The following is a 27018-nucleotide window of genomic DNA, read 5'->3' as shown; positions in this document are numbered from 1 at the left end:
TCCCTGCACGGTTTCCCCTATTCCTGGTCCCTTGAGCTGAAGCAGGACACCCCTGGAGAACCTCTTGGGGCCTCACTGCAGCCAGCCCTGGCTCCTCTTGGGGGCACTTGTCATCCAAAGTGTGCATCCAAGAGGTGCCCCATCACATACAGCTTCATGGCTCTCCCAGGTTGGCCCAGCAGCAGATCCGAGCCCCACGCCGCCGGCAGCCTCACCTTCTCATGCTTGCGCAGCAGCTCGTGCCGCTGGAGGAAGTACTGGTCTTTGAGCTGCTGCTTCACCAGCTGGTGCCTCTCCTGCAGCTGGTGCTCCTCCATCTCCCACAGGGCTGCTTCCCGGTCTGCAGAGGACATGCCACTGAGCTGGTGAGGTACTGACAGCCAGAGACCCGACAGGCCCTCTGTCCCAACCCTCTGCCTGGCCTCCTCATGCTGCAGATGATAACCAACCTACTGGGCTCAGGAATCGCCCCATGTGCTACCTCATTAGACCATGATGGCTGATCTGAGCTGAGGCCTAGAAACTTCCTTTAAGCTAAGGAATGATAGCTCCCAGGAGCATGGTATAGCAGGAAGTGTTCAAAGTCAGGAGCCACAGAAACTGCAGATATAGGCTGGAACCCAGCTCCATCGGTGGGATTAGGAATGGAGAGGTTCTCTAGGCATCAGCTGCCATGTCTGCCAGATGGACACAGCTGTACTATGGAGGGAGGGGACGTCCTTGGGAGACACTTTGAAGTGCAATCCACACTGTATCTCTACTTTCCTGATGGGCACCTGGGAAGGGCTCAGATAGAGACCCCATGAAGAAGACAGAATGGCCTCTTGTCACTATTTCCTCCTTTGAAAAATGGGTGAGATCCTCCTTGTCTCCTGCACGTCCCATGCATGCGTTATGAAGACAACGGTATCTGGCATCTTAACACTGGAGGTCTATTAATCCACCCTCGTGCACAGCACCCGGGTGGGGACCTGGGGTCAAAGGGAGAATCTCACGCCCTTCGAGACAGGAGATTATGCTTGGCTCAGTGCGAATGTTGTTTATTTCACTACATTCCTGTTCCATGCAAAATGGTATCTGCTTTTGGTGTATCAGAATAGAGATTTTGGCTTCCACCCCAAAATCAGAACCACAGTTCTGTAAATAGGGCGGTTCTTACCAACATCATGGCATAGGAAAAGGAAGTGAGGACTTTTCTCAAAACAACTGTGCTCTATTCAGAATACTGAAAACTCAAGAACCCCATTTTGCTGATCCACATCAAATAATAAGAGGTTTATGTTGCTTAACTGCACTGGTCATCAAAGGCCTGGATGAGGCCTGTTTTATAAATGAGCCAAAAATGGCCCTGGGATAATGGCCTTATCTTGTTTACTTCCTCACAGCAGGGCTGGACCGTCAAAAGTCCACAGGCACCAAACTCAAATTTGTACCCATCCTCTTGTTATTTTTAAAACATAATATGTACGGCCAGGCACAGTGGCTCACGCCGTAGTCCCCAGCATTTTAGGGGGCTGAGGTGGGCAGACTGCTTGAGCCCAGGAACCTGAGACCAGCCTGGGTAAAATGGCGAAATCTAGTCTCTACTAAAAATATAACAATTAGCTGGGTGTGGTGGGGAGCACCTGTAATCCCAGCTGCTCAGGAGCCTAAGGCACGAGAATTGCTTGAACAGGGGAGGCAGAGGCTGCAGTGAGCCAATATCGTGCCACCGCACTCCAGCCTGGGTGACAGAGTGAGACCTGGTCTCAAAAAACAAAAACAAAAACAAAATGTATATAGTTACATAAAAAAGCTCAAACAGGGCCGGGCGCAGTGGCTCACACCTGTAATCCCAGCACTTTGGGAGGCCGAGGCGGGCGGATCACAAGGTCAGGAGATCACAAGACATGGTGAAACCCCATCTCTACTAAAAATACAAAAAAAAAAAAATTAGCTGGGAGTGGTGGTGGGCGCCTGTAGTCCCAGCTACTCAGGAGCCTGAGGCAGGAGAATGGCGTGAACCCAGGCGGCGGAGCTTGCAGTGAGCCGAGATCGCGCCACTGCACTCCAGCCTAGACAACACAGCGAGACTCTCCATCTCAAAAAAAAAAAAAAAAAAAAAAACCCAAACCAAGCAGATATTTAGCGATTTGGAGCCTGACTACTTTGCATACCCCATGAAACTGCACCTAACATCTGCCAGCCATAGAGAAGACAGACCCAAGGGCTCCATAAAGACCCCAAGCCACCGCTGCCCTTTGCAGTTCTCTGATCCAGAGACGCCCCGTCTGAGCTCCCCAAGCTGGACGACATCATCTAGACATGTGAGCCCCCTCTCAGTCCCCTTCTTGCCCAAGAGTTCCTTTGCCCTCTTCCCCTGCTGGATGGTGGCCTGCAACATCATCTCTCGAAAGCCTCATTCTGTAAGGGACCCCTCAGCGTGTCAACCTGTCAAAATGCCCCCCAAGCAAAGCTGCTTGTATGCTACTGCCATCTTGTGGTCATTTATTTTTTCCTCAATCAGCCCTGAAATCCCTTGAACTCACAACAGCACCAGGGTAGGCCCGGCTTCCTGATACTGTCATCCAAGGCCCAGCTCTATCACCCATTAACTGTGCAACCTCAGTGCTATGATCTAAACGTTTGTGTCCTCTCCCCAAATGCATATGTTGAAATCTTAACCCCTGAGGTGAGGGGTATTAGGAGGTGGGGCCTTTTGGGAGGTGATTAGGTCATGAGGGTGGAGCCCTCGTGAATGGAATTAGTGCCTTTTTATTAATAAAAGAGACCCCAGGCTGGGCACGTTGGCTTATGCCTCTAATCCCAGCACTTTGGGAGGCCGAGGCAGGCAGATCACTTGAGCCCAGGACTTTGAGACCAGCCTGGACAACACAGAAGACCCCATTTATACAAAAAACACAAAAATTGGCCAAGCGTGGTAGCACGTGCCTGTAGTCCCAGCTACTTGGGAGGCTGAGGTGGGAGGACTGCTTGAGCCTCAGAGGCACAGGTCACAGTGAGCCATGACTGTGCCACTGCACTCCAGCCTTGGCTACAGAGCAAGACCCTGTCTCAATAAATAAACAAATAAATAAACAAACACCCCCAAAACCCAGAAAACCACAAAACCCCAAAAACTCAGAGACCCCAGAGCTAGTCTCCCTTCCGCTATGTGAGGATACAGTGAGAAGGTGCCATCTATGAAGCAGAGAGTAAGCCCTCTCCAGACCACAAATGTGCTGGCACCTTCACTGTGGATTTCCCAGCCTCCAGAAGTGTGAGAAATGCATGTCTGTTGTTGATAAGCCACCCAGTCAGTGGTATTTTGTTATAGCAGCCTGAATGAACTAAGATACTTGGCCAAAGAATAGTAACTCTCCAAGCCTCAGTTTCCTCATCTACAGAAATGGGGATACCCAAGGCCCTGCCTCACAGTGTTAGGTGAGGATGTGATGAGATAGAGGTAGAAAAATGGACTGGCGCATGGTCTGGCAGAGTGGCTGCTCAGTCCACGCCAAGCTATCTCCACCTCCCGTAAACCTAGCTCACTTATTAACCTACTCTATGCCTGTTCCTTTCTTTTCTGCTCTTGACTTCTGGAACAACGTCAAATAGTCTTGGTGACAACTGGTGTCCTTGCCTCCTTCCTTACTTCAGTGGGGTTTTCCCCAAGTTTCACCATGAAGAATGATGTTTAGTTTTGGGCATGGAGAAGGCCCGGGAGGTTCTTCTTGCCCACCCCACTTCCCAGGGCTGGGATGTCCACAGCGACTCTGGGCCAAGACAGCGCTGCCACTCGCACACCCCCACCTCGAAGGAGCTCCTGCTTCTTCATGAGGCACTCGCGCTCCTTGTCACAGATCTCCCGCCTGTTGTCGGTGGTGAGCCTCTTCATGGCCAGCTCCAGGTCCTCCTTCTGCTTGGCTACAAAGTCCCGGTCCTGTGGGGAGAGAGGAGGACAGGCCTTTATCCAGGGCCGGCTTGGGCACCTCAGTGTCTCTTCCTATTATGGAAGAAAAGCCTGCGTGATCAGAGAAGAAAATTCAGGAACAGAAAAGAAACTGGTGGAGAGGAAATTTAAGAGAGACTTAGAGACACATCAACCAATTTCAACATGTGCGCTTCATCTGGATCCTGGATCAAAGAACAGTCTCGGTCTGTCACCAGGGCTGGAGTGCAGTGGCACGATCTTGGCTCACTGCAACCTCCGCCTCCTGGGTTCAAGCGATTCTCCTGCCTCAGCCTCTTGAGTAGCTAGGATTAGAGGTGAGCGCCACCACTCCTGACTAATTTTTGTATTTTTAGTAGAGACGGGGTTTCACCATGTTGGTCAGGCTGATCTCAAACTCCTGACCTCGTGATCTGCCTGCCTTGGCCTCCCAAAGTGCTGGAATTACAGGCGTGAGCCACTGTGTCCAGCCAATTTTTTTTTTTAAAAGGATGACATTCATGAGATAATTGGAAACTGGAATACTGACAATATGATGTTGTCCAGCAATTATTGTTGAATTTGCTAGGTGTGTTTATGGTATGGTAGTTATTTCTGTGATGTTTGGCAGGTAAAATAATATGATGTCTGGGATTTGATTAAAAATTATACCTTGGGGTCAGGGAGTGAATGAGTGGACATGAGGTGGTATTACTGAGATTAGGTGACAGGTATATGGTGGTTCATTATACCATTATACCTATTCCTATGTTTCTTTTCTTTTCTTTCTTTTTTTTTGAGAGAGTCTCGCTCTGTCACCCAGGCTGGAGTGCAATGGCATGATCTCGGCTCACTGCAACCTCAGCCTCCCAGGTTCAAGTGATCCTCCCATCTCAGCTTCCTGAGTAGCTGGGACTACAGGTGCACACCACCACGCCTGGCTAATTTTTCTATCTTTAGTAGAGATGGGGTTTCACCATGTTGGCCAGGCTGGTCTTGAACTCCTGGCCTCAAATGATCCGCCCGCCTCGGCCTCCCTATTCCTGTGTTTTTAATTTTTCCATAAAAAAGGGTAAAAAAAATTAAAATAAAAAAATTTAGAAACCACGGAATTAGTAAAACTCTCCACTCATCTTATCCCCCAGAGTTGGCAACTGTGGTATGTATGTCTATACAAGTGTATCTATAGCTATTGTTATTGTTGTGTTACAAAAATTATTAAAAAGGGCTCAAAGAGATATATGTGCACCTAAGTTCACAGCAGCATTATTCACGGGATGAAAACAGCCCACGTGTCCGTCGATAAATGGATAAACATCATGTGTTATATCCACACAATGGAATTATTCAGCCTTAAAAAGGAAGGAAATTCTGACACATGCAATAACATGGATGAACCTTGAGGACATTACGCTAAGTGAAATAGGCCAATCGCAAAAGGACAAATATTCTATGATTCTACTTATATGAGGTACCTAGAGTAGTCAAATTCATAGGGAAAGCAGAATAAAGTTACCAAGGGTTGGAGGAGAAGAAATGGAGAATTACGGTTTGATGGGTGCAGAGTTTCAGTTTTACAAGATGACAAGAGTTCTGGAGATAGATGGTGGTGATGGCCGCACAATGTGAATATGCTTAACACCACTACACTGTACACTTAATAATAGTAAAGATGGTAAATGTTATGACTATTTTACCACAATTTAAAAAAATTATTTAAAAAAATCTTTCCATGTTATAACGTGATCTTTTGGCCAGGTGCAGTGGCTCACACCTGTAATCCCAGCACGTTGGGAGGCTGAGGCAGGCAGATCACCTGAGGTCAGGAGTTCGAGACCAGCCTGGCCAACGTGGTGAAACCCTGACTCTACTAAAAATACAAAAATTAGCTAGGCGTGGTGGCAGGCACCTGTAGTCCCAGCTACTTGGGAGGCTGAGGCAGGAGAATTGCTTGAACCCGGGAGGCGGAGGTTGCAGTGAGCTGAGATCACACCATTGCACTCCAGCCTGGGCAACAGAGTGAGACTCCATCTCAAAAAAAAAAAAAAAAAAAAAAAAGCTGGGATGAAACTCCCAGTTTTGAAACTCCATCTCAAATAAATAAATAATGTGATATTCTATCACATGTGTTTCAGTGGCTGAAAATATTTCATGCTATGGATGTTATTTATCCAATAAACAACAGGGTGTTTCTAGGTTTTATCTATTTTAAATAGCACTACTTCATATTTTGGGAGCTAAGTGTTTGTGAACCTCTGTGATAACTCCTTCAGGATTTTTAGATTCCCTCAGGGTTTCTAGAAGCAGAAAATCCAAGCCAAAGGATGTGCACATCTTCAAAGCTCTCCATGCAACTGCCTCCTCCAGGCCACACAATCTGCTGTCCCTCTTCGTGGATGAGGGCCTGTGTGCCCCACCCTCACCACCCCTGCGTTCTCTTCCTAATCGTGCTGTAACAGGACAGGTCACAGGGTGTCCCGGAGAGAACACAAGCTTGAGGCCTCGACCCCCTCCCTGAATGTGAACTCAGCAATGTCACCTCTCTCAGCCTTTGTTTCCTCTCCTGCAAAGGGGAAAATGAACAGCTCCCACCACAGTAAGCTATGAAAGCTGAACCAGGTAATATACAAAGCATTTCTAAATGCGGACTCAAAAATTCTCTGCTTTGGGGGCTGAGGAAGCAGAACACACAAAGACCCCCTCGTGGGGGAAAATGGGAGCATTCCAGCAAGGGATGAAAAGAAGGCTGGGGAGGCCAGCCAGGGCACAGCAAAGAGACAGCACTTATCTTAGGGACAATGTGGGAGCCACTGAAGGGTTTTAAGGCACAGGGCTGTGGGGGGAAGGGTGCTATTATCAGACTTAGAATTCACAATGATCACACCTGCAGGCAGGAGAGAAGAAATTGCAGGGGAAAAACAGCAACAGGAAGCCTCGCTGGGAGGCCACTGGGACAGTGGCTGGGGGATCATAGAGATGGTGACGAGTTGATAGATCCAGAGACAGGAGATAAGAAATATACATACCATGCTTCAGGAGGTGACAAAGGACTGGAGGGAAAGGAGGGGTCAGGAATGATGGGCCAGAAAGGAAGGAAAATGGCACCCCTCAGAGCCTAACAGGACTAGGTCTGGGACATCACAAGTTTGATGTCCTTTAGACTTAAAAGATGCCAAGTGGGCAGGGGAATATACTGTGTTGGTCAAGGAGATGTGACTTACAAATAAATAACCCTAAAACAAGGTAGGAAGTGCTAAGCGTTTGGGAGGGTGGTCAATGTAAAGTGTTGGGGTATCCAGAGATAGAAGAGCTTACTTCCAGATGGAGGCAGGGCAATCAAGGAAGGCTGCATGGAGGAGGGGATAATGGGGCCATGAAGGATGAGGCCAGATTTAGGTATTCAGAACAAGGTATTTGAGGGGCAGGGATTGGGCAAAGGCAGAGAGGGGGCCTGGTCACCATTCCAGGTCTCGTACCAGCCCCTGCACTCCCCAGCTGAGGCCAGGGACTCACAAGAAGCTGCTTTTTCTGCGTGTGCTCCTCCATCTTCTGCTTCATGCTCTCCTTCCGCTGCTGTCGGGGGAGCTTCTCCACCTCGTTCTTCACCTGCAGCAGAGACAGCAGAGAGTGGCTGGGTCAGGGTCCTCTCCATGCTTCCTACAGTATAATCTTCAACCCAGAACTCCCGGGCCAGAGAAACCGAAGAAGAGGCTCAGCTTTGCAGGGGCCAGCACCCTACGCGGCTCCCCACCAAGCCCCTCTGAGCAGGTGCCTCGCACTGGCCTACTCCTGCCTGCCGCTGGTTTCAGCTTCCACCTCCCTCAGAGTGGGCAGGTGCTGTTTTCAGCTGCTTGGTATCCACCCCCCTCTTCTGGTAACAGCACCTCAGTTTCCTGCAGGGAAGTGTTTCTCAACCTTTTAAAAAAATTACAGTCTCTACAGAAGTTCTTTTAGACATTTTTCCCTAATCCCTCTCCCCCCATGAAATATCAGTCCAACAGACAATACTGTCAATCTGACAAACCATTGTCATATCTCAGTTATTTTGCTTCCTTTAGGGTAATATTAGCTGGGCTGAGAATGCACACTTTTTTTTTGTGAGATGGAGTCAAGCAATTCTCCTGCCTTAGCCTCCCCAGTAGCTGGGATTACAAGTGTGCACCACCACACCTGGCTAGTTTTTGTATTTTTAGTAGAGATGGGGTTTCACCATGTTGGCCAGGCTGGTCTCAAACTCCTAACCTCAAGTGATCTGTCTGCCTCGGCCTCCCAAAGTGCAGAGATTACAAGCATGTGCCACCGCGCCCGGCTAAGAATGCATACTTCAGTATCCCCCTTGTCAGCCCCTGAAGTCCAGGTGAACTGACACCCCTACCCCCGCTGGCCCTGGGCTGAGCATCTGATCCAGGCCGGCCAAGCAGCACATTCCACGCCCTTAGCCTCCAGAACTGATTTCAGAGATAAGCACGTGACCCTCACTGGTCCAGTGTGAGCTTTGGGACGTCTGCTGGAACTACTGAAGAAAAGCTACCTGCTGTCCTCTGGGGTTGTTAAACTGGGGGGGATGAAGGCCAAGGTGAGTCACCTTGTCAGCCCCTGGAGGGGACTGCCTGAGATGAACTCAGTGTAGGGAAGCAATGCCCAGAGATGAGAAGGAAGAATTCCTGGCAACACTCCTGCCCTCCTGGTCAGACGCCAGCAAGTGTTCTTTCCTCCTTAAGCCAGGTGGGATTGGGTTTCTGTCTTTTATAACAGGAAGGAGAAGAGATCCATGACACTTCTCTCTAAGGACCTTAGAGTTCCGCAGACAGTTCCTTCCCGAGAAACCCACACCTTCACAGGTGCCTAATAACCCAAAACCTGCACTGACAGATGGCTCTTAAGAGCATCTGATGGAGGGAAAGGCCTTCCTGTGATCAATAAAAGAGCATTCCGGGGAGTTCTGGCATGGTGAGGTAAGCCAAGACAGGCTGTGTCTCCTGATAATTACAGTGAAAACTCTGCATCAAATATGAAAGCAGCTACTTGAGGACTCTGAAAACCAAACAAAAGCAGGTGACATGAAGGGAAGTCAAAACTTGCAGACAAGACTGGTACAAGGGATAAGTTTCCTATTTTTTTTTTTTTTTCACGCTTTTGCTCTCCTGGCTTTGCACCAATCCCAGACCTGCCCAGTGGTGCAGTAGAAAAGCTGGCTAAAACTCTGTAAGAAACCTTGTGTTTCTGGCCAGAGAACCAGGAAAAGAGGCCTGTGCAGTCCAGTGAGTATGGGATGAATCCCAAAGAGAAGGGCACAGAAGGCCAGGCGGAGTGGCTCACGCCTGTATTCCCAGCCCTTTGGGAGGCCGAGGAAGGTGGATCACTTGAGGTCAGGAGTTCAAGACCAGCTTGAGCAGCATAGAAACCCCGTCTCTACTAAAAATACAAAAATTAGCTGGGCATAGTGGCACATGCCTGTAATCCCAGCTCCTCGGGAAGGAGGCACGAGAATCTCTTGAACTCAGGAGGCAGAGGTTGCAGTGAGCCGAGATCGCGCCACTGAACTCCAGCCTGAGGGACAGAGTGAGACCCCGTCTCAAAAAAAAAGAAAAAGAGAAGAGCGCAGGAAAAGGGAAATTCCTAATTATGTGTGGGAACACAGAGATTCACCCATGAGCTGGGCATGAGTGAGACAGGTGCCAAGCAGTATAGCAAAAAACCAAAAAAGCTAAGGCCCAACTAAACTAAGACTGAAACCACTACCCACAGAAGATCAGACAGAACCTGTGGTCTGCAGGGTTTCCTGTTGAACAAAAAACATCTACATTCTTCAAAAGATTATAATACGGACCCACAGTCTACAGAACATAACATTGAAATGTCAAGGATAGCCAGGCACGGTGGCTCACACCTGCAATCCCAGCACTTTGGGAGGCTGGGTGGATCACCTGAGCTCAGGAGTTCGAGACCAGCCTGGGCAACACGGCAAAACCTCGTCTCTATAGAAAATATTAATACAAAAAACTAGCTGCCTGTGGTGCCAGTGCACCTGTAGTCTCAGCTACTCCGGAGGCTGAAGTGGGAGGATCACTTTAGCCCAGGAGGTTGAGGCTGCAGTGAGCTGTGACTGCACCACTGCACTCCAGCCTGGGCAAGGGAGCAAGACCCTGTCTCTAAATAAATAAATAAATAAATAGAATAAAATGTCAAGGAAACAATAAAAAATTATTCTACATGCAAAGAGTCCGGAAATAGAACCAATTTTCAAAGAAAAAGGCAATCAATAGATGTCAGCTCCGGGATGATACAGATGTTGGAACTGGCAGAAAGAAACTTTAAAGCAGCTATTATAACTATACTCCATGAGGTAAAGCCCTTTAATATTTCAAATATGGAAAGATGAAAGTTCACAGCCTGGAAAAACTATTTTTTTAAAAATTAGAAAATTTAAAACTAAACAATACAATGTCTGAAATTAAAATAAAACAACAGCAGAATGGTGATCACAGAGGAAGGTCATTCATTTGAAGACTGATTAATAAAGATTATATAATCTGAATGACAGAGAGGAAAAAAGATGAAAAAGATGAAGGTTTCAGGGACTTATGGGAAAATTATCAAAAGCTCAATGAAACCCAAACAGGTTAAATTAAAAGAAAACCACTGTCATATATATCGTAATAAAACTTGAAAACCAAAGACTAAAAAAATTCAGGAGAGTAGTTAAGAGAAATGTGACATATTAACACAGGAAAATAATGACTCCAGTGACCACGGATTTCCCAACAGACACTAGGGCGGCCCAAAGCCACTGGAGTATCATCCTTAAAGTGCTGAAAGAAGGGCTGGGCGTGGTGGCTCACGCCTGTAATCCCAGCACTTTGGGAGGCTAAGGCAGGTGGATCACGAGGTCAGGAATTCAAGACAAGCCTGGCCAAGATGGTGAAACCCCGTCTCTACTAAAAATATAAAAAAAAATAGCCAGGTATGGTGACGGGCGCCTGTAATCCCAGCTATTTCAGGAGGCTGAGGCAGAGAATTGCTTGAACCCGGGAGGCAAAGGTTGCAGTGAGCCGAGATCACACCACTGCACTCCAGCCTGGGCGACAGAGTGAGACTCTGTCTCAAAAAAAAAAAAAAAAAGTACTGAAAGAAAAGAATAGGAAGAATACATATGTCTAGTGAAACTATCCTTCAGAAATGAAAGTAAAATAAGGACATTTTCAGAGGAAGGAAAGTAGGAAACTTTGTGGTCAGGAAGAAAGGCTACACTGGAAGTTTTTTAGGTTGAAAAGAAGTGAGCTGACGAGAAAACTTTTATCTTCAGTAAAAAAGAAAGAGTGACAGAAATGGTAAATATTTGAATAATCATGATCAACAATTTTTCCCTAAAGATCTTTAAAATCTCAATGGCCATTTAAAGCAAAAGTTGTCACACTGTCTGGTATGGTTTTTAATATATGTAGATATAATACATGTGATAGGCCAGGCGTGGTGGCTCATGCCTGTAATGCCAGCACTTTGGGAGGCTGAGGTGGGCAGATTGCTTGAGGCCAGGCAAGACCAGCCTGGCCAACACGGTGAAACCCTGTCTCCAGGCTGAGAACTGCTTGAATCCAGGAGGCAGAGGTTGCAGTGAGCCAAGATCATACCACTGCACTTCAGCCTGGGCGACAGAGCAAGACTCTGACTCAAAAAAAAAACCCCAAAACATGACAATTATAACAAAATTGAGAAAGTATCAAGAAATTTACATGGTTGTAAAGGTACATTATACTTAAAGAATTACAACATCAACTCTAAATAGATGCTGAGATAGGTATGTATATTATAATGCCCCAGAGCAACCATTACACACACACACACAAAGATAAACTAATTCATGAATTAACAAATAATACTAAAAATATTTGAAGATACTTCAAAAGGAGGTAGAAAAATGGGGAAGAGAGGAACAAAAACCAAAGGAGACAAAATGGGTAATAATTTAATGAAATATAAATGCCATAAACACCTCTATTAAAAAACAAAGATTTTCAGATGGGATTAAAAAAAATGAAAGCACAACTACATGCTGTCAACAAGAAACCCATGTTAAATACAAAGATTTAGACAGGTTAAATTGAAAGGATGGAAAAAGATACCGTATGCAAACACTTACCAAAAGAAAGTAGGACTGGCTATTTATTAGACAAGGCAGACTTCAGAACAAGGAATATTATCAGGAATAATGATGGGTATTATGTAATTATAAAAGGAAGAGTCAGTTCACTAAGAAAATATGACTATTTTAGTCTTAGCTAAAGTCTAGGAGGCTGAGGAGGATCACTTGAGCCCAGGAGTTTGAGGGCAGTCTGGGCAACACAGTGAGACTTCCATTGCAAAGAAAATAAACAAATAAATAAATGAAAGAAAATGTGACTATTTAAAATAACAAAATTATTTCAAAAATGTGAAACAAAAGCTGACAGAACTAAATGAGAAATAGATAAATCCACAATTACAGTTGGAGACGTTAACATTCCTTTCTCGGTAGCCAGTAGAACAAATGGTCAGAAAATCAGTAAGAATACAGAAGACCTGAACAATACTATCAATTAACTTGACCTACTTGACATTTATAGAACACTCCACTCAACAACAGCAGAATACACATCCTTTTCAAGTGCACACAGAACACTCAGTAACACAGACCACATCCCGGACCATAAAACAAGCCATAGTATTTTTTAAAATTTGAAATCTTAAAAATATATGGGCCAGGCGTGGTGGCTCATGCCTGTAATCCCAGCACTTTGGGAGGCTAAGGCACGTGGATCACCTGAGGTCAAGAGTTCGAGACCAGCCTGACCAACATGGTGAAACCCTGTCTCTACTAAAAATACGAAAATTAGCTGGGTGTGGTGGCATGTGCCTGTAATCCCAGCTACTTGGGGGGCTGAGGCAGGAGAATCACTTGAACCCGGGAGGCACAGGTTGCAGTGAGCCGAGATCATGCCATTGCACTCCAGCCTGGGCGACAAGAGCAAAATTCCGCCTCAAAAAAAAAAAAAAAAAAAAAAAAAAAAAAAAAAAAACAAAAAAAACATATATATATATATATATATATGTTATTCAATTTGATCATAATGAAATCAAACTAAAAAACAATAAGAGAAAGATATGAGAGCCACAAAACATTTTAAAATTAAACAACAAGCTTTTAAATAACCTGGGTCAAAGAGAAAGTTGCAAAGGAAATTAAAAAGTAATTGATACTGAATGAAAATAAAAATACAACATAAAAAGATTTGTGGAATGAAGCTAAAACAGTGCTCCATTTATAGCATTAAGTGAAATTTATAGCATTAACTGCTTAAAGAATAGTCTTAAATCAATGTTCTAAATGAGCTTCTACATTAAGAAACCATAAAAAGAAGAGCAATTTAAACCCAAGCCTAATATAACAGCAGAAATCAATAACATTGAAAAGAGAAAAATCAGTGAAACCAAAAGCTCGTTCTTTGAAAAGGTCAATAAAATTGATAAACAATTAGTCAGACTGACAGGGAAGGAGGAGGAGAGGAGGAGGAGAAGGAGGATGAGAAGATGACAATACAAAATACCAGCATGAGGGATGAAAGAAAGAACATCACTACAGATGCTACAGGCATTAAAAGGATAGTCAGGAAATATTTAATGCCAATAAATTTGAGTATTAAAATGAAATCTACAAATTCCTTGAAAGACAGAAGCTACTAAAGCTTACTTAAGAAGAAACAGGCCAGGCGCAGTGGCTCATGCCTGTATCCCAGCACTTTGGGAGGCTGAGGCAGGCAGATCACCTGAAGTCAGGAGTTTAAGACTAGCCTGGCTAACATGGTGAGAGCACGTGTCTACTAAAAATACAAAAAAATCAGCCGGGTGTGGTGGCACGCACCTGTAATCCCAGCTACTCAGGAGGCTGAGGCAGGAGAATTGCTTGAACCTGGGAGGCAGAGGTTGCAGTAAGCTGAGATTGCACCACTGCTCTCCAGCCTGGGCGACAGAGTGAGACACTCTCTCTCTCTCAAAAAAAAAAAAAAAAAAAAAAAAGAAATAGGTATTTCATTGGAAGGCCATGTAACAACGAAAAGTTTAAAAAAAAAAAAAAAAAGAAGAAGAAGAAATAGATAACTAAAACTGAGGCAGGATAGGTAGTAAAAAAAAAAAAAAAATGACCAGGTTCTCTGGACACAGCAACTATGGTGACCATACAGTCAACACCACAAGCCTCAGCATTCTCACTGTAATTGAGCTCATTCGAGCACAGCTATCTTCAGCAGGGAATTTTCCCTGTAGAGAGCAAGCACATTTTGATTTTACCTGTCCTCAGACTGACTCTTTGTTCATTATAATAGTAAAAAACACACCCCAGGGTAGAGATTTAAGATGCTAATGAGACACTGACAAATGAACAAGCATGTACAGCTACTGCACATGCGCACCCAGAGGACCACCCAGAACATGCTTCCTGGCAACGCCTCTTCCCACCTACTTATGAATCATCATGTAAGGCTCCCTTTAAGAGTCTCCCTAGTGTCTCATCCTTATAAGCAGCCCACTCTGAATTCTCTCTCTCTCAGGGTGTGCTGTCTATTCTATACCTAACTTTCAAAATATTATTTTCCTTTTGCAATAAATTACTCTATGCTGCATCTCCTTTGCTGTGTCTCATGTTTAAATTCTTTAAAGCCAAGAAGACAAGAACCGAGGTATCACAACAGCTGTCAACAAAACCAGATAGACATCACAAGAAAACCACAGATTGATATCCTTCATGAACATAGACCTCAAAATCCTCACCAAAATATCAGCAAATTGAGTCCAGTAACACATAAAAAGGAAAATATACAATAACCAAGTGGTTCTTACCCCAAAAAGGCAAAGCTGATGCAATATTTTAAAATCAAGCAATATAACTTTTATCAACAGACTAACAGATGAAAAACCATATGATCATATCAATTGATACATGAAACCCATTTGATAAAATTCAACACCTATTCATAATAAAATCGATTAGCATACTAGGAATAGGAGACTTAAAAAAATTTTTTCTTTCTTTTTTTTTTTTTTTTTGAGACGGTGTCTTGCTCTGTTGCCCAGGCTGGAGTGCAGTGGCGCAATCTCAGCTCACTGCAAGATCTGCCTCCCAGGTTCACGCCATTCTCCTGCCTCAGCCTCCCGAGTAGCTGGGACTACAGGCACACGCCGCCGCGCCTGGCTAATTTTTTGTATTTTTAGTAGAGATGAGGTTTCACCCTGTGTTAGCCAGGATGGTCTCGATCTCCTGACCTTGTGATCCACCCGCCTCGGCCTCCCAGAGTGCTGGGATTACAGGCATGAGCCACCACACCCGGCCTCTTTTCTTCCTTTTTAACCTCAGCTTCTGCGTCTGTAGAAAGAGACTTTCTTAATCCGATGAGGGCAGCTATAAAAAGCCCTATTGTTAACATCATACTTAATGATGAGATACTGAATGCCTTCCCCTTAAAATGGGGAACAAGGCAAAGATGTCCTCTCTACTATTCCTATTCAACATGCTACTGGAGGTCTTGGCTAGCACAATAAAGCAATAAAAAAAATAAAAGCATACAGATTGAAAAGGAAGCAATAAAACCGTTTCTATTTGTAGATGTGATTGTCTATGTAGAAAATCTCAAAGAATCTACAAAGATACTAGTACTAATAAGTGAGTTTAGCAAGGTTGCACAGTACAAGATTAATATACAAATATCAATGTATTTTTACAATCTAGCAATGAACAATTATAATTTTTCTTTTCAGAGTTTTGGGTTTTAACTTTGTTCCCAGGCTAAAGCACAGTGGTGCAATTATGGCTCACTTGCAGCCTCAAACTCCTGGGCTCAAGTGATCCTCTCTCACCTCAGCTTCCCAAACAGTTGGGATTACAGGTGCATGCCACCACACCCGGCTAATTTTTTAATTTTTTTTTTTTTTTTTTTTTTTTTTTTGAGATGAAGTCTTGCTCTGTCACCCAGGCTGGAGTGCAGTGGTGGTGCGATCTTGGCTCACTGCAGCCTCTGCCTCCCGGGTTCAAGCAATTCTCATGCTTCAGCCTCCCAAGTAGCTGGGATCACAGGCGCACACCACCACACCTGGCTAATTTTTGTATTTTTAGTAGAGATGAGGTTTCACCATGTTGGCTGGGCTGGTCTTGAACTCCTGACCTCAAGTGGTCTGCCTGCCTCAGCCTTCCAAAGTGCTGGGATTACAGGTATGAGTCACCACACCCAACCTAATTTTTAATTTTTTTTTTTTTTTTTTAGAGACAGGGTTTCAGTATGTTGCCCAGGCTGGTCTCAAACTCCTGGCCTCAAGTGATCCTCCCATCTCAGTCTCTTTAGTTGCTAGGATTACAGGCATAAGCCACTGCATCTGGCAGAAATTGATTTTTTAAAAAAAGTATGTTGTATAACAGCACCAAAAAACATGAAATAAATACAATTCAAGGCCACGAGTGGTGGTTCATGCCTATAATCCTGGCACTTTGGGAGGCTGAGTTGGGTGGATCATTTGAGGTCAGAGGTTCCAGACCAGCTTGGCCAACATGGTGAAATCCCATCTCTACTAAAAATACAAAAAAAAAAAAAAAAAATTAGCCGGGCATGGTGGCACGCACCTGTAATCCCAGCTACCTGGGAGGCTGAGGCAGGAGAAACGCTTGAACCCGGGAGGCGGAGGTTGCAGTGAGCCAAGATCATGCCACTGCACTCCAGTCTAGGTTACGGAGCAAGACTCTGTCTCAAAAAAAAAAATAATAATAATTCGAATATAAATATAAAATATATGGTGAATCTGTATGCTCAAATTAAAACCACTAAGGAAATGTATCAAAGACCTAAGTAAATGGAGAGAGATGTTATGCTCAATATCGTTCAGATGTCTTATCTCTCCACACTGATCTATGAATTCAACTCAATCCCAATCAAAATCTCGGCAGGTATTTCATAGAAATCAGTAGGATGATTCTAAGATTGATACAGAAAGGCAAAAGAACTAGAATGGCCAAACAACTTTAAAAAACAAGGACAAGGTTGGAAGACTCACACTACCTGATTTCACGGCTTTTATAAAGCTACAGTTGTCAAGACGCTGTAGTATTGATGAAGGACAGACAAATAGATCAATGAAACAGCAGAAATACCACATACGAGTATATGTGGTCAACTAACTTTTCACAAAGGTACAAAAGCAATTCAGTGGAAAAAGGATAGCCTTTTCAACAAACGGTGCTGGAATAACCGGACATCCATAGGCAATAATTATTATTATAGCAATAATAATAAGAGTGAACCTAACCTACACCTTATATCTTATATAACAATGAACTCAAAATGGATTATATATCAAAATATAAAACCTAAAATTGTAAAACTTCTAAAGCATGTGACGTTGGGTTAGGCAAAGATTTCTTGGATATACCGCTAATAGCATAATCCCTAAAAGAAAAAATGATAAAACAGACTTCATCAAAAACAAAGTACTAATTAAAAAATTGGCAGCTGGGTGTGTTGGCTCACAACTGTAATCGTGGCACTTTTGGAGACCGAGGCAGGCGGATCACTTGAGGTCAGGAGTTTGAGGCCAGCCTGGCCAACATGGTGAAACCCTGTCTCTAATAAAAATACAAAAATGAGCCAAGTGTGGTGGCGCATGTCTGTAATCCCATTTACTTGAGAGGCTGAGGCAGGAGGATTGCTCGAACCCAGGAGATGGAGGGTGCAAGTGAGCTGAGATTGCACCACTGCACTCCAGCCTGGGGGACAGAGTGAGACTCCACTAAAAAAAAAAAATTAGCTGAGTGTGGTGGTATGTGCCTGCTGTCCCAGCTACTCGGGAGGCTGAGGTGGCAGCCCAGGAATTCAAGGCTATATTGAGCCATGCTTGTGCCACTGCATTCTATCCCGGAAGGCAGACCAAGACCCTGTCAAAAAAAGAAAAAAAAAAGTACTTCTGCTCTATACAAGACACTGTTAGGAGAATTAAAAGACAAGCCACAGGCTAGGAGTAAATGTGGGCAAAATACAACATATTTGAGAAAATACTTGCATACAGAATATAAAAGGAACTGTTGATATTCAGTAGTAAGAAAAATCACCCAGTTAAATAAATGGGCAAAAGATCTGACCCAATACTTCACTAAAAAATACATATGGGTGCCAGGCATGGTGGCTCACACCTGTAATCCCAGCACTTTGGGAGGCTGAGGTGGGCGGATCACCTGAGGTCAGGAGTTCAAGACCATCCTGGCCAACATGGTGAAACCCCATCCCTACCAAAAATACAAAAATTAGCTGGGCGTGGTGGCAAGTGCCTGTAGTCTCAGCTACTCGGGAGGCTGAGGCAGGAGAATCACTTGAACCTGGAAGGTAGTGGAGGTTGCAGTGAGCCGAGATCATGCCATTTCACTCCAGCCTGGGAGACAAGAGCGAAACTCCATCTCAAAATAAGTAAATCAATAAAATAAAAGAAATACATATGGGTAGCAAGTGAGCACACGAAAAGATACTCAAATCATTAGTTGTTGGTGAAATGTGAATTAGAAACCACAATGAAACACCACTTTACACCTATCAGAATGTCTAAAAAACCTGACAACTGCAAGTGCTCATGAGGACATGGAGCAACTGGAACTCTTGTACCTCATTGTGATGTAAAATGATCCAGCCCTTTTTGGAACAGTCTGGCAGTCTCTCATAAAGTCAAACATGCACTTACCATCTGATCCCAAAATCCCAGGAGCTATTCTTCATTGTCTCTTCTTTCAATTCTTGGATTTTTTTTTCATGGTCTTAGATTCACAATCTGAATCCTTCTCCTATGTTCTTTGGCCTTAATGGTCTTAGATCAGGGTTTTGCAACTTCAGCACTACTGACCTTGTGGGTGGAGAGTTCTTTGTTGTGGGGCTGTCCTGTGTGTTTGTTGTGGGGGCTGTCCTGTGCGTTCGTTGTGGGGGCTGTCCTGTGCGTTTGTTGTGGGGGTTGTCCTGTGCGTTCATTGTGGGGCCGTCCTGTGCATCATAGGAAGTTGGCAGCATCCCTGGCTTCTACCTGCTCAATGCCAGTAGCACCTCTCCCTTATTTCCCCAGTGGTGACAACCAAAATGTTTCCAGATATTGCCAATTGGCACCCATGAAACAAAATAGACCCTGGTTGAGGATCACTGTCTTAGAAGTCCTAGTAAAATATCTAAAATCTTATTTGTGCCACTTCTGCTTCCATATCAAAGGGTCGCCTTGGAGATGCTATATAACCCTAGTTCAGCATCTGGCTGGGGTGTCTGCCAAAATGCCTTTTGACAGCACCATCTCAGGCATCATACAATTTAAAGGCCTCATGAGCTTAAAACTGTGTTGTTTCAAGCATGATTTCTTGATTTTCCAGGACAGACGATTAGAAGCAGAAGTTTAGTAAAGGATTTCTGCCAAAGGCACCAAAAACACGAAGAAACGTCACACCACTGACCATGGAGGGCAAAGGCAAAGGAACAGTAAAACTAGAGTCACATGGGGCCACTTGACAAAGGGGCACAGGGCTTCCATCCATCAGTATTCCCCGAGGACATTCACGTACCAGCACTGCTCTCCCGCTGAGATCTACTGAGAGGCAGGGGCAGGGGAACTGCACTCTGCTGGATGTCAGAAAACCTGCATTCTAGTCCAGCTACGTGTCTTCAAAAAAGTTACTGAACTCGTTCGAGTTCCTCATTTTCTTATCAGGAAAAATAATCTGGCTTTCAACTAAAATTTCTTTAGGGATCCTTCGAGGGTTACAATTCTATGGTGTTATGAGATCCAAACTATTTAATAGCTAAATTCTGTTTATTGAACTTTGCCTGGGAAGGCAGGAAAACAGTTCTGGGAAGATTTCCTTCAAGACTGGTTAGATTTGTTTTCAGATTTCAGTGATCCAAGAAGTTACAACTGTCAAGCCAGTTTCTCATGGATGCTGAAGATTACTCGGTATATAGGAACTGAGTAGCAGACCATCAAGTCCCTTCTTACAGAGTTGTGAGACTGTATCCACATTAATTGTATATGCATATATACACATATACAGGAAGATGTAGTAAATTACTTGAAATTGACATGAAGAATAAATAGGTCCCTGTTCAACTACCTTGCTAATAATTACTTTTCCTATATGCATATTTCCTTATTGAAAAGTGATTAGCATGATAAATATCCCACACCAATTGCTGTAATACTGAAGAGGGTCCCAGGAGGCTTCTCAAATCTTATTGGTTTTTTTTTTTTTGATGTGTGTTTCCCACGCCTGAATTTAAATTATGACATGCTCTCTCATACTGAATGGATCGTAGGGAAATGCACAGGGTACACACTTGCTTGCTCTGGGTTGGTTAAAGGAAAGTGCCTGTTGCATCTGTGTATGGTCTCCCTCTCCAGCATCCACGTGTGAATTACTCTGTCGCAGCACTGGAATGGCTGATGCATCTGTAGGTAGTTCAAAGGCTGCTCACCTGGGGGGGTCTCATCCCTTCTAATTCTGTCCTTCACCCCTGCTGCTGTATCCTGACCACTATGTCAAGGGCAATAGGCCAGACCTCCCATTCCTACTTGGAATTCCTACTTCCTCACCCAGCACCTTGCAGTCCTCACGGAGGTGACCTTTGCAATCAGAGAAGGAGTTCTTAGGAGTGTGGAGTAGGCAATGGCAAGACAGTGCCATCTGGGATATCTGGGGTTGCCATGGAGCAAAGCCTCTCACTGGCCTCCTGCCATCGCCGTGTTACATAAGTAAGCTGCAGAATCAAAGCAAGCAAGTTTGCCTACACAAAAGACCAGTAACTGGGATACCATCTCACTAAATGGTGTGAGCCCTGTCCTCCTCAAAAAGCCAAAAGAGTCTGGGTGCAATGGCTCATGCCTATAATCCCAACACTTTGGGAGGCCGAGGCAGGAGGATCATTTGAGGCCAGGAATTCAAGACCAGCCTGGGCAAGTAAGTGAGACCCCCCATTCCTACAAAATTTTTTTTAAAAAATTAGCAGGGTCCCAAATACTCAGGAGGCTGGGGCAGGAGGATCACTTGAGCCCAGGAGTTCAAGGCTGCAGTGACCTGTGATTGCGCCACTGCACTCCAGCCTCATCATTAAAAAAAAAAAAAAAAAAAAAAAAAGCCAAAAGAGCAAAGAAGCTAAGCTCTTTCTTTCCATGAAAACTTCTTGAAGAAAAACACCCATAGAAAAAGATATTTGAAAAAACTGAATGTGAGCAGAACCCCAGGTGCCAGATCCCACGCTCTGCCTCAGCATTCAGCGGCAGGCTCGAGAGCCTTCCTGGAACCCTGCTGGTGAGGAAGTCCAACTTTGTTAGGGGCAAGTTCTGGGAAAGGGTGAGGAGATCTGTGGCTTTCCCCCATCCCCTCCTAAACTAGGCAACTTCCTCTGTCGCCTCCTCTCTCTTTCACTCTTATAAGTCCACAAACACACACACATACACACACACACACACACACACACACACACACGGCGTGCACATGTGACAGGGCGCAGAGCCAAGGAGGGAATGGGCATCTACCCAGCTCTTATTCCAAGCAGATACTGGGTCTAACTCTGAATGTACTTCTCATTTAAGCTAAAACTCTATGTAAGGACTGGATGTTAACAAGATTATTAAAATAGCACACTCCTGCCTGTGGCCCATTGCCCTACGTGAGCTGGTCTCTGCCTACCCGTCTGATTCCATCTTGTGCCAATCTCCCCTTTGCCTCCTAAGCTCCTGCTACATGGATGGTTTTCCAGCTCTTTGAACACTCCAAGCTCTTTCCCATACCTCAGGACCTCTGCAGGTGCTGTCCCACCCTCCTAGAAGGTTCTTAGGCCTGCCAGCATCCTTCTGTACTCAGCTTACATGTCATACACTGAGAGGCTTTCCCAGACCCGTCTAAAGCAGATCTCTCCAGATCTCTAGTCAGCCAGTCTATATGCTTCCCTAGCATGTTGGCAACTGTTTTATTTATTCAATATTGGACTTTTTGTTTGTTTGTCTGGCTTCTCTGGAAATTAACAGAATATATATATATATATTGAGATGGAGTTTTCCAGGCTGGATTGCAATGGCGTGATCTCGGCTCACTGCAACCTCCACCTCCTGGGTTCGAGCAATTCTCCTGCTCAGCCTCCCGAGTAGCTGGGATTAACCTGCGACCACGCCCGACTAATATTTTTATATTTTTAGTAGAGATGGGGTTTCACCATGTTGGCCAGGCTGGTTTCGAACTCCAGACCTCAAGTGATCCGCCCGCCTGGGCTTCCCAAAGTGCTGGGATTACAAGAGTGAGCCACGGCGCCCGGCTGCATTAAAATTTTTTTTATCTTGATGACTGCGTTTTTGGGTCCTCTGAAATGTTGTGCAGGTACACCTCATGTTTTCATGCTTCACTTCATTACACTTTGCAGACACTGTCACTTTTACAAATTGAAGGTTTGTGGCAACTCTGTGTCGAGCACGTCTATCAGCGTCATTTTCCCAAAAGCATGTGCTCACTTCCTGTCTGTTCACATTTTGGTAATTCTCGCAATATTTCAAATTTTTTCATTATTATTATCTCTATTATGATCTGTGATGAGTGAGCTCTGATGTTACTCCTGTAATTGCTACAGGGTGCCATAAGCCCATCTAAGACAGCAAACTTAATCAATAAATGCTGAATGTGATCTGACTGCTCCACAGACTGGCCTTTCCCCTGTCTCTTCCCCTCTCCTCAGGCCTCCCTATTCTGTGAGACACAATGATATTGATATCAGGCCAATTAATATCCCTACAATTGCCTCTAAGTGTTCACGTGAAAGCAGGAGTTGCATGTCTCTCACTTTAAATCGAAAGCTAGAAATGATGAAGCTTAGTGAGGAAGGCATGGAGAAAACTTACTGGGTCAAAAGCTAGGCCTCCTACACCAGACGGTGAGCCAAGCTGTGAACGCAAAGGAAAAGTTCTTGAAGGATAAAAGTGCTACTCCAATGAACACGAATGATGAGAAAGCAAAACAGCCTACGCTGAGATAAACTTTGAGTGGTCTGGGTAGAAGATCAAACCAGCTACAACATTCCCTTATGTCAAAGCCCAATCCAGGGCAAGGCCCTAACTCTCTTCAATTCTGTGAAGGCTAAGAGAGGTGAGGAAGCTGAAGAAGAAAGGCTGGAAGCTAGCAGAGGTTGGTTCATGATGTTCAAGAAAAGATGCCATCTCCATAACGTGAAAGTCCAAGGTGAAGCAGAAAGTGCTGATGGAGAAGCTGCAGTGAGTGATCCTGAAGACCTGGCTAAGATCACTGATGAAAGCGGCTGCACCAAACAACAGATTTTCAATGTAGATGACACAGCTTTCTGTTGGTAGAAAATGCCAACTAGGACTCTCATAACTGCAGAGGAGAAGTCAATGCCTGGCTTCAAAGCTTCAAAGGACAGGCTGACTCTCTTGTTAGGGGTTAATGCTGATGGTGACTTGAAGTTGAAGCCAATGCTCATTTACCATTTTGAAAATCCTAGGGCCCTTAAGAATCATGCTAAGCTGGGCGTGGTGGCTCATGCCTGTAATCTCAGTACTTTGAGAGGCCGAGGCGGGCAGATCATGAGGTCAGGAATTTGAGACCAGCCTGGCCAATATGGTAAAACCCCATCTCTACCAAAAATACAAAAATTAGGCAAGCATGGTGGTGCACGCCTGTAGTCCCAGCTACTCGGGAGGCTGAGGCAGAAGAATTGCTTGAACTCGGGAGGCAGAGATTGTAGTGAGCCGAGATTGCGCCACTGCACTCCAGCCTGGGTGACAGAGTGAGACTCCATCTCCAAAAAAAAAAAAATCAGTCTAAATCTACTCTGCTTGTGCTCTAAAAATGGAGCCACAAAGCCCAGGTGACAGCACATCTGTGTACAGCATGGTTTACTGAATATTGACCGGCTTTATTGCAGTATTCGCTTTATTGCGGTGGTATGGAACCAAACCCGCAGTATCTCCGAGGTATATCGGTGCCTAAGGTGACTGCCTCAACTGCTCAGCTGGCCAGGAGTCCTGGCTCCTAGAGGCAGCTGCCCAAGGCCTCTGGGATGCCCCGAATGTCATGCCCACCATGGTAAAGTCTGGAATCCGGGCTCTGAGGTCCTCTGAGGACCACCCTCAGAGGCTGCTCATCCACTGTTCCCAGTTGGGAGACTGGGAACAGCCTGGACTGGCGTTCCTGCCCTGGGGGCTTCCAGCCTGCTTGTCTCCTTCCTCCACAGAGGGAGGCATGGGCTGTTGTTTGACACCCAGATGCCTCTCTCCAGAGCAGCCTGAGAGATGTGCCTCAGGACCACCCACCTCCTTCCATCCTCCCCTTCCCCTTCCAACACAGGGAGGAGGAGGAGGCAGAGAGGGTGGAGCGTAGAGGGCATGTTGTATGTGCCTATCTATCCAGCACCCACTCGCCCTTCTGGGAACAGCATCTCAAATTCCCCTGGGCCACCAGCCCTTCCTTCTTCCCTGCTCTTTCTCGGCAGGGGTTGCTAAGCTGGGAGGATGTAAAGGAAGCTGCCTGAGGCCACGTGGTGAGGGCCTGCCCTGAGCCACAGCAACACAGAGGAAAGCAGAGTTCAGAAGATCGAGAAGTAGCTCTGCATGGCGCAGCTTGGGCACACAGACCCAGGCTCACCTGCTCCCGAGCTCTTCAGCTGTACCCCTCTGCTGAGGTTGAGTTGGGGCCACAATCACTTGCAACCAAGAAGGCACCTAGTACTCCGAGATGCCCCTGCCCCCACCCGGCACATACTCACCTCTTTCTTCATCAGTTTGAGCTGCTCTTGGAACCTGGCGTAGTCCCGATCCTGCTCCAGGCGGATCCGCTTGGCCTCCTCCCGGCGGCGCACGGCATGGTCTTGCTCCATCTTCTCCACTTGCTGCTTTTGCTGGCGCTCCAGGTTCTCTAATTCCGTGTCAAAGAACTTCTTCTTGGCCTGAAAGGAGCAGAAATTCTGAGAAATTCAGCGAAGTCACTTTATACCTGGGAGGGACATGGGAAGTGGAATGGGGAGAACTCAGAGCTTGTGATCAGACCCAAGCTTAAATCCCAGCTCTACCACCCCAGTGCTGTGTGACCTGGGGCAAGTTACTCATCCTGAGTCTCCATTTCCTCATCTGCAAAAGGGAGACCAGACCATGTGTTGCTGCACGGTGCTCAATAAAGGTTATTTCCCCTCTGGAGATCCTCCTGTGGGACTCAGGATCACTGTGACCTTCACGGGATTCTGTGTTAACAAGTCACTGCCTAACAAGATCGGGAAGCCCTCAGGAATTGGGCAATTGTTGTGAATTACTCTCCACTACCCAATCATTCCCGCTATGTAGCTTCCACTGAGAGAACCCATGGCGGCAAGAAGCCCTCCAGGGTCGCATCTTTCCTCGCACTCACGTTGACTTCCTGTTCAAAACGTTTATGCATTTGCTCCAGCTGCAGCTCGTGCTTGTTGCCCAGCTGGGTCTGGTTCCGATGCTCTTCTTTCTGGAGCAGCCGAAGCTCTCGGAGTTCCTGGCGCCTGAAAGGTTAAAGGATACAGATATTTCACAGTAAGAAACTGGCCTCAGAGATCACAATATTTGCAACTTGGAACACTGAGGGTTGGATCATGGAGCAAAATCACACAAGTCTTGGGCACAGGCATGACTAGAACTCAGGCTTCATTTGATATTTATTGACAGACAAAACCTTAATAATCTTAATAAATAAAGAGTGCTTACAAATCAATAAAAAGGAAGACTATCCTAACCAAAAAAAGTGGCAAAGAACATGAACAGACATGAAGCAAAAGATAAAAAGAAGAATCACTTATATAGATATAAAATACAAATTAAAAAGAAACTACAATTTCATGATGCAGAAAACACAATGCAGAAAATTTGATGTAGAAACTATGTTTTCATGATGTAGAAAATCTGATGGTAGAAACTGGTGCATTTCTGGAGGACAACTTGGTAATAAGTTTATTTCTTTTGACATAATAGTTTCACTTCTGGATACTGATTTTAAAGAAATATTTATAGATGCACAAAACCACTGAATAAGAATACTCAGCTGGGTGCAGTGGCTCACACCTGCAATCCCAACACTTTGGGAGGCCAAAGCAGAAGAATCACCTGAGGTCTGGAGTTCGAGACCAGCCTGGCCAACATGGCAAAACCCCATCTCTACTAAAAATACAAAAATTAGCCAGACGTGGTGGCATGTGACTGTACTCCCAGCTACTCAGGAGGCTGAGGCAGGAGAATCACTTGAACCTGGGAGGTAGAGGTTGCAGTGAGCCAAGATCACGCCATTGCACTCCAGCCTGGACTCCAAGAGCGAAACTCTGTCTCAACAACACCACCAAAAAAAAAAAAAAGAATATTCAGTTATTTAAAATCAATGTCATCTAGTAAAAAATTGGAAGCAAATGTCCATCAGTATAGGTCTATGTAAATAAAGTATATCGATATGATGGAATTATATACAACCTTAAAAAAACCAAGTTTTAGAAAATGTTTAATTACATAAGGAAACACCTATTAAAAATAATAATAATCCAGCCGGGCATGGTGGTTCACACCTGTAATCCCAGCACTTTGGGAGGCTGAGGAGGGCGGATCACCTGAGGTCAGGAGTTCAAGACCAGCCTGACCAACATGGAGAACCCCGTCTCTACTAAAAATACAAAATTAACTGGGCGTGGTGGTGTATGCCTGTAATCCCAGCTACTTGGGAGGTTGAGGCAGGAGAATCGCTTAAACCCAGGAGGCGGAGTTTGTACTGAGCTGAGATCGTGCCATTGCACTCCAGCATGGGCAACAACAAGAGCAAAACTCTGTCTCAAAAAATAAAATAAAATAAAATAAAATAAGCTGGGCACGGTGGCTCAACCCTGTAATCCCAGCACTTTGGAAGGCTGAGGCAGGCGGATCACAAGGTCAGGAGATCAAGACCATCCTGGCTAACACGGTGAAACCCCGTCTCTACTAAAAATACAAAAAATTAACCAGGTGTGGTGGTGGGCGCCTGTAGTCCCAGCTACTCGGGAGGCTGAGAAAGGAGAATGGCGTGAGCCCAGGAGGCA

The 27018-nt window shown here is 45.2% G+C and overlaps 1 protein-coding gene across 1 annotated transcript in view; it reads right to left on the bottom strand.

Annotated features, from left to right (window-relative positions):
* The window catches only part of STK10 (serine/threonine kinase 10), a 144111-nt gene that overhangs the window by 15497 nt on the left and 101596 nt on the right, over window positions 1–27018 (bottom strand). The window contains exons 11-15 of the mRNA XM_030825107.1: window positions 25344–25467; window positions 24709–24888; window positions 7424–7516; window positions 3793–3922; window positions 216–340 (exon numbers count right to left, since the gene is read on the bottom strand). Of these exons, the coding sequence (XP_030680967.1) occupies window positions 216–340; window positions 3793–3922; window positions 7424–7516; window positions 24709–24888; window positions 25344–25467 (652 nt within the window). The remainder of the gene's footprint in view (window positions 1–215; window positions 341–3792; window positions 3923–7423; window positions 7517–24708; window positions 24889–25343; window positions 25468–27018) is intronic.

The sequence above is a fragment of the Nomascus leucogenys genome, chromosome 2 (assembly GCF_006542625.1).
Source record: "Nomascus leucogenys isolate Asia chromosome 2, Asia_NLE_v1, whole genome shotgun sequence".
In the NCBI taxonomy this organism is placed as follows: domain Eukaryota; kingdom Metazoa; phylum Chordata; class Mammalia; order Primates; family Hylobatidae; genus Nomascus; species Nomascus leucogenys.
This window is presented reverse-complemented; position numbering and strand designations above follow the sequence as displayed.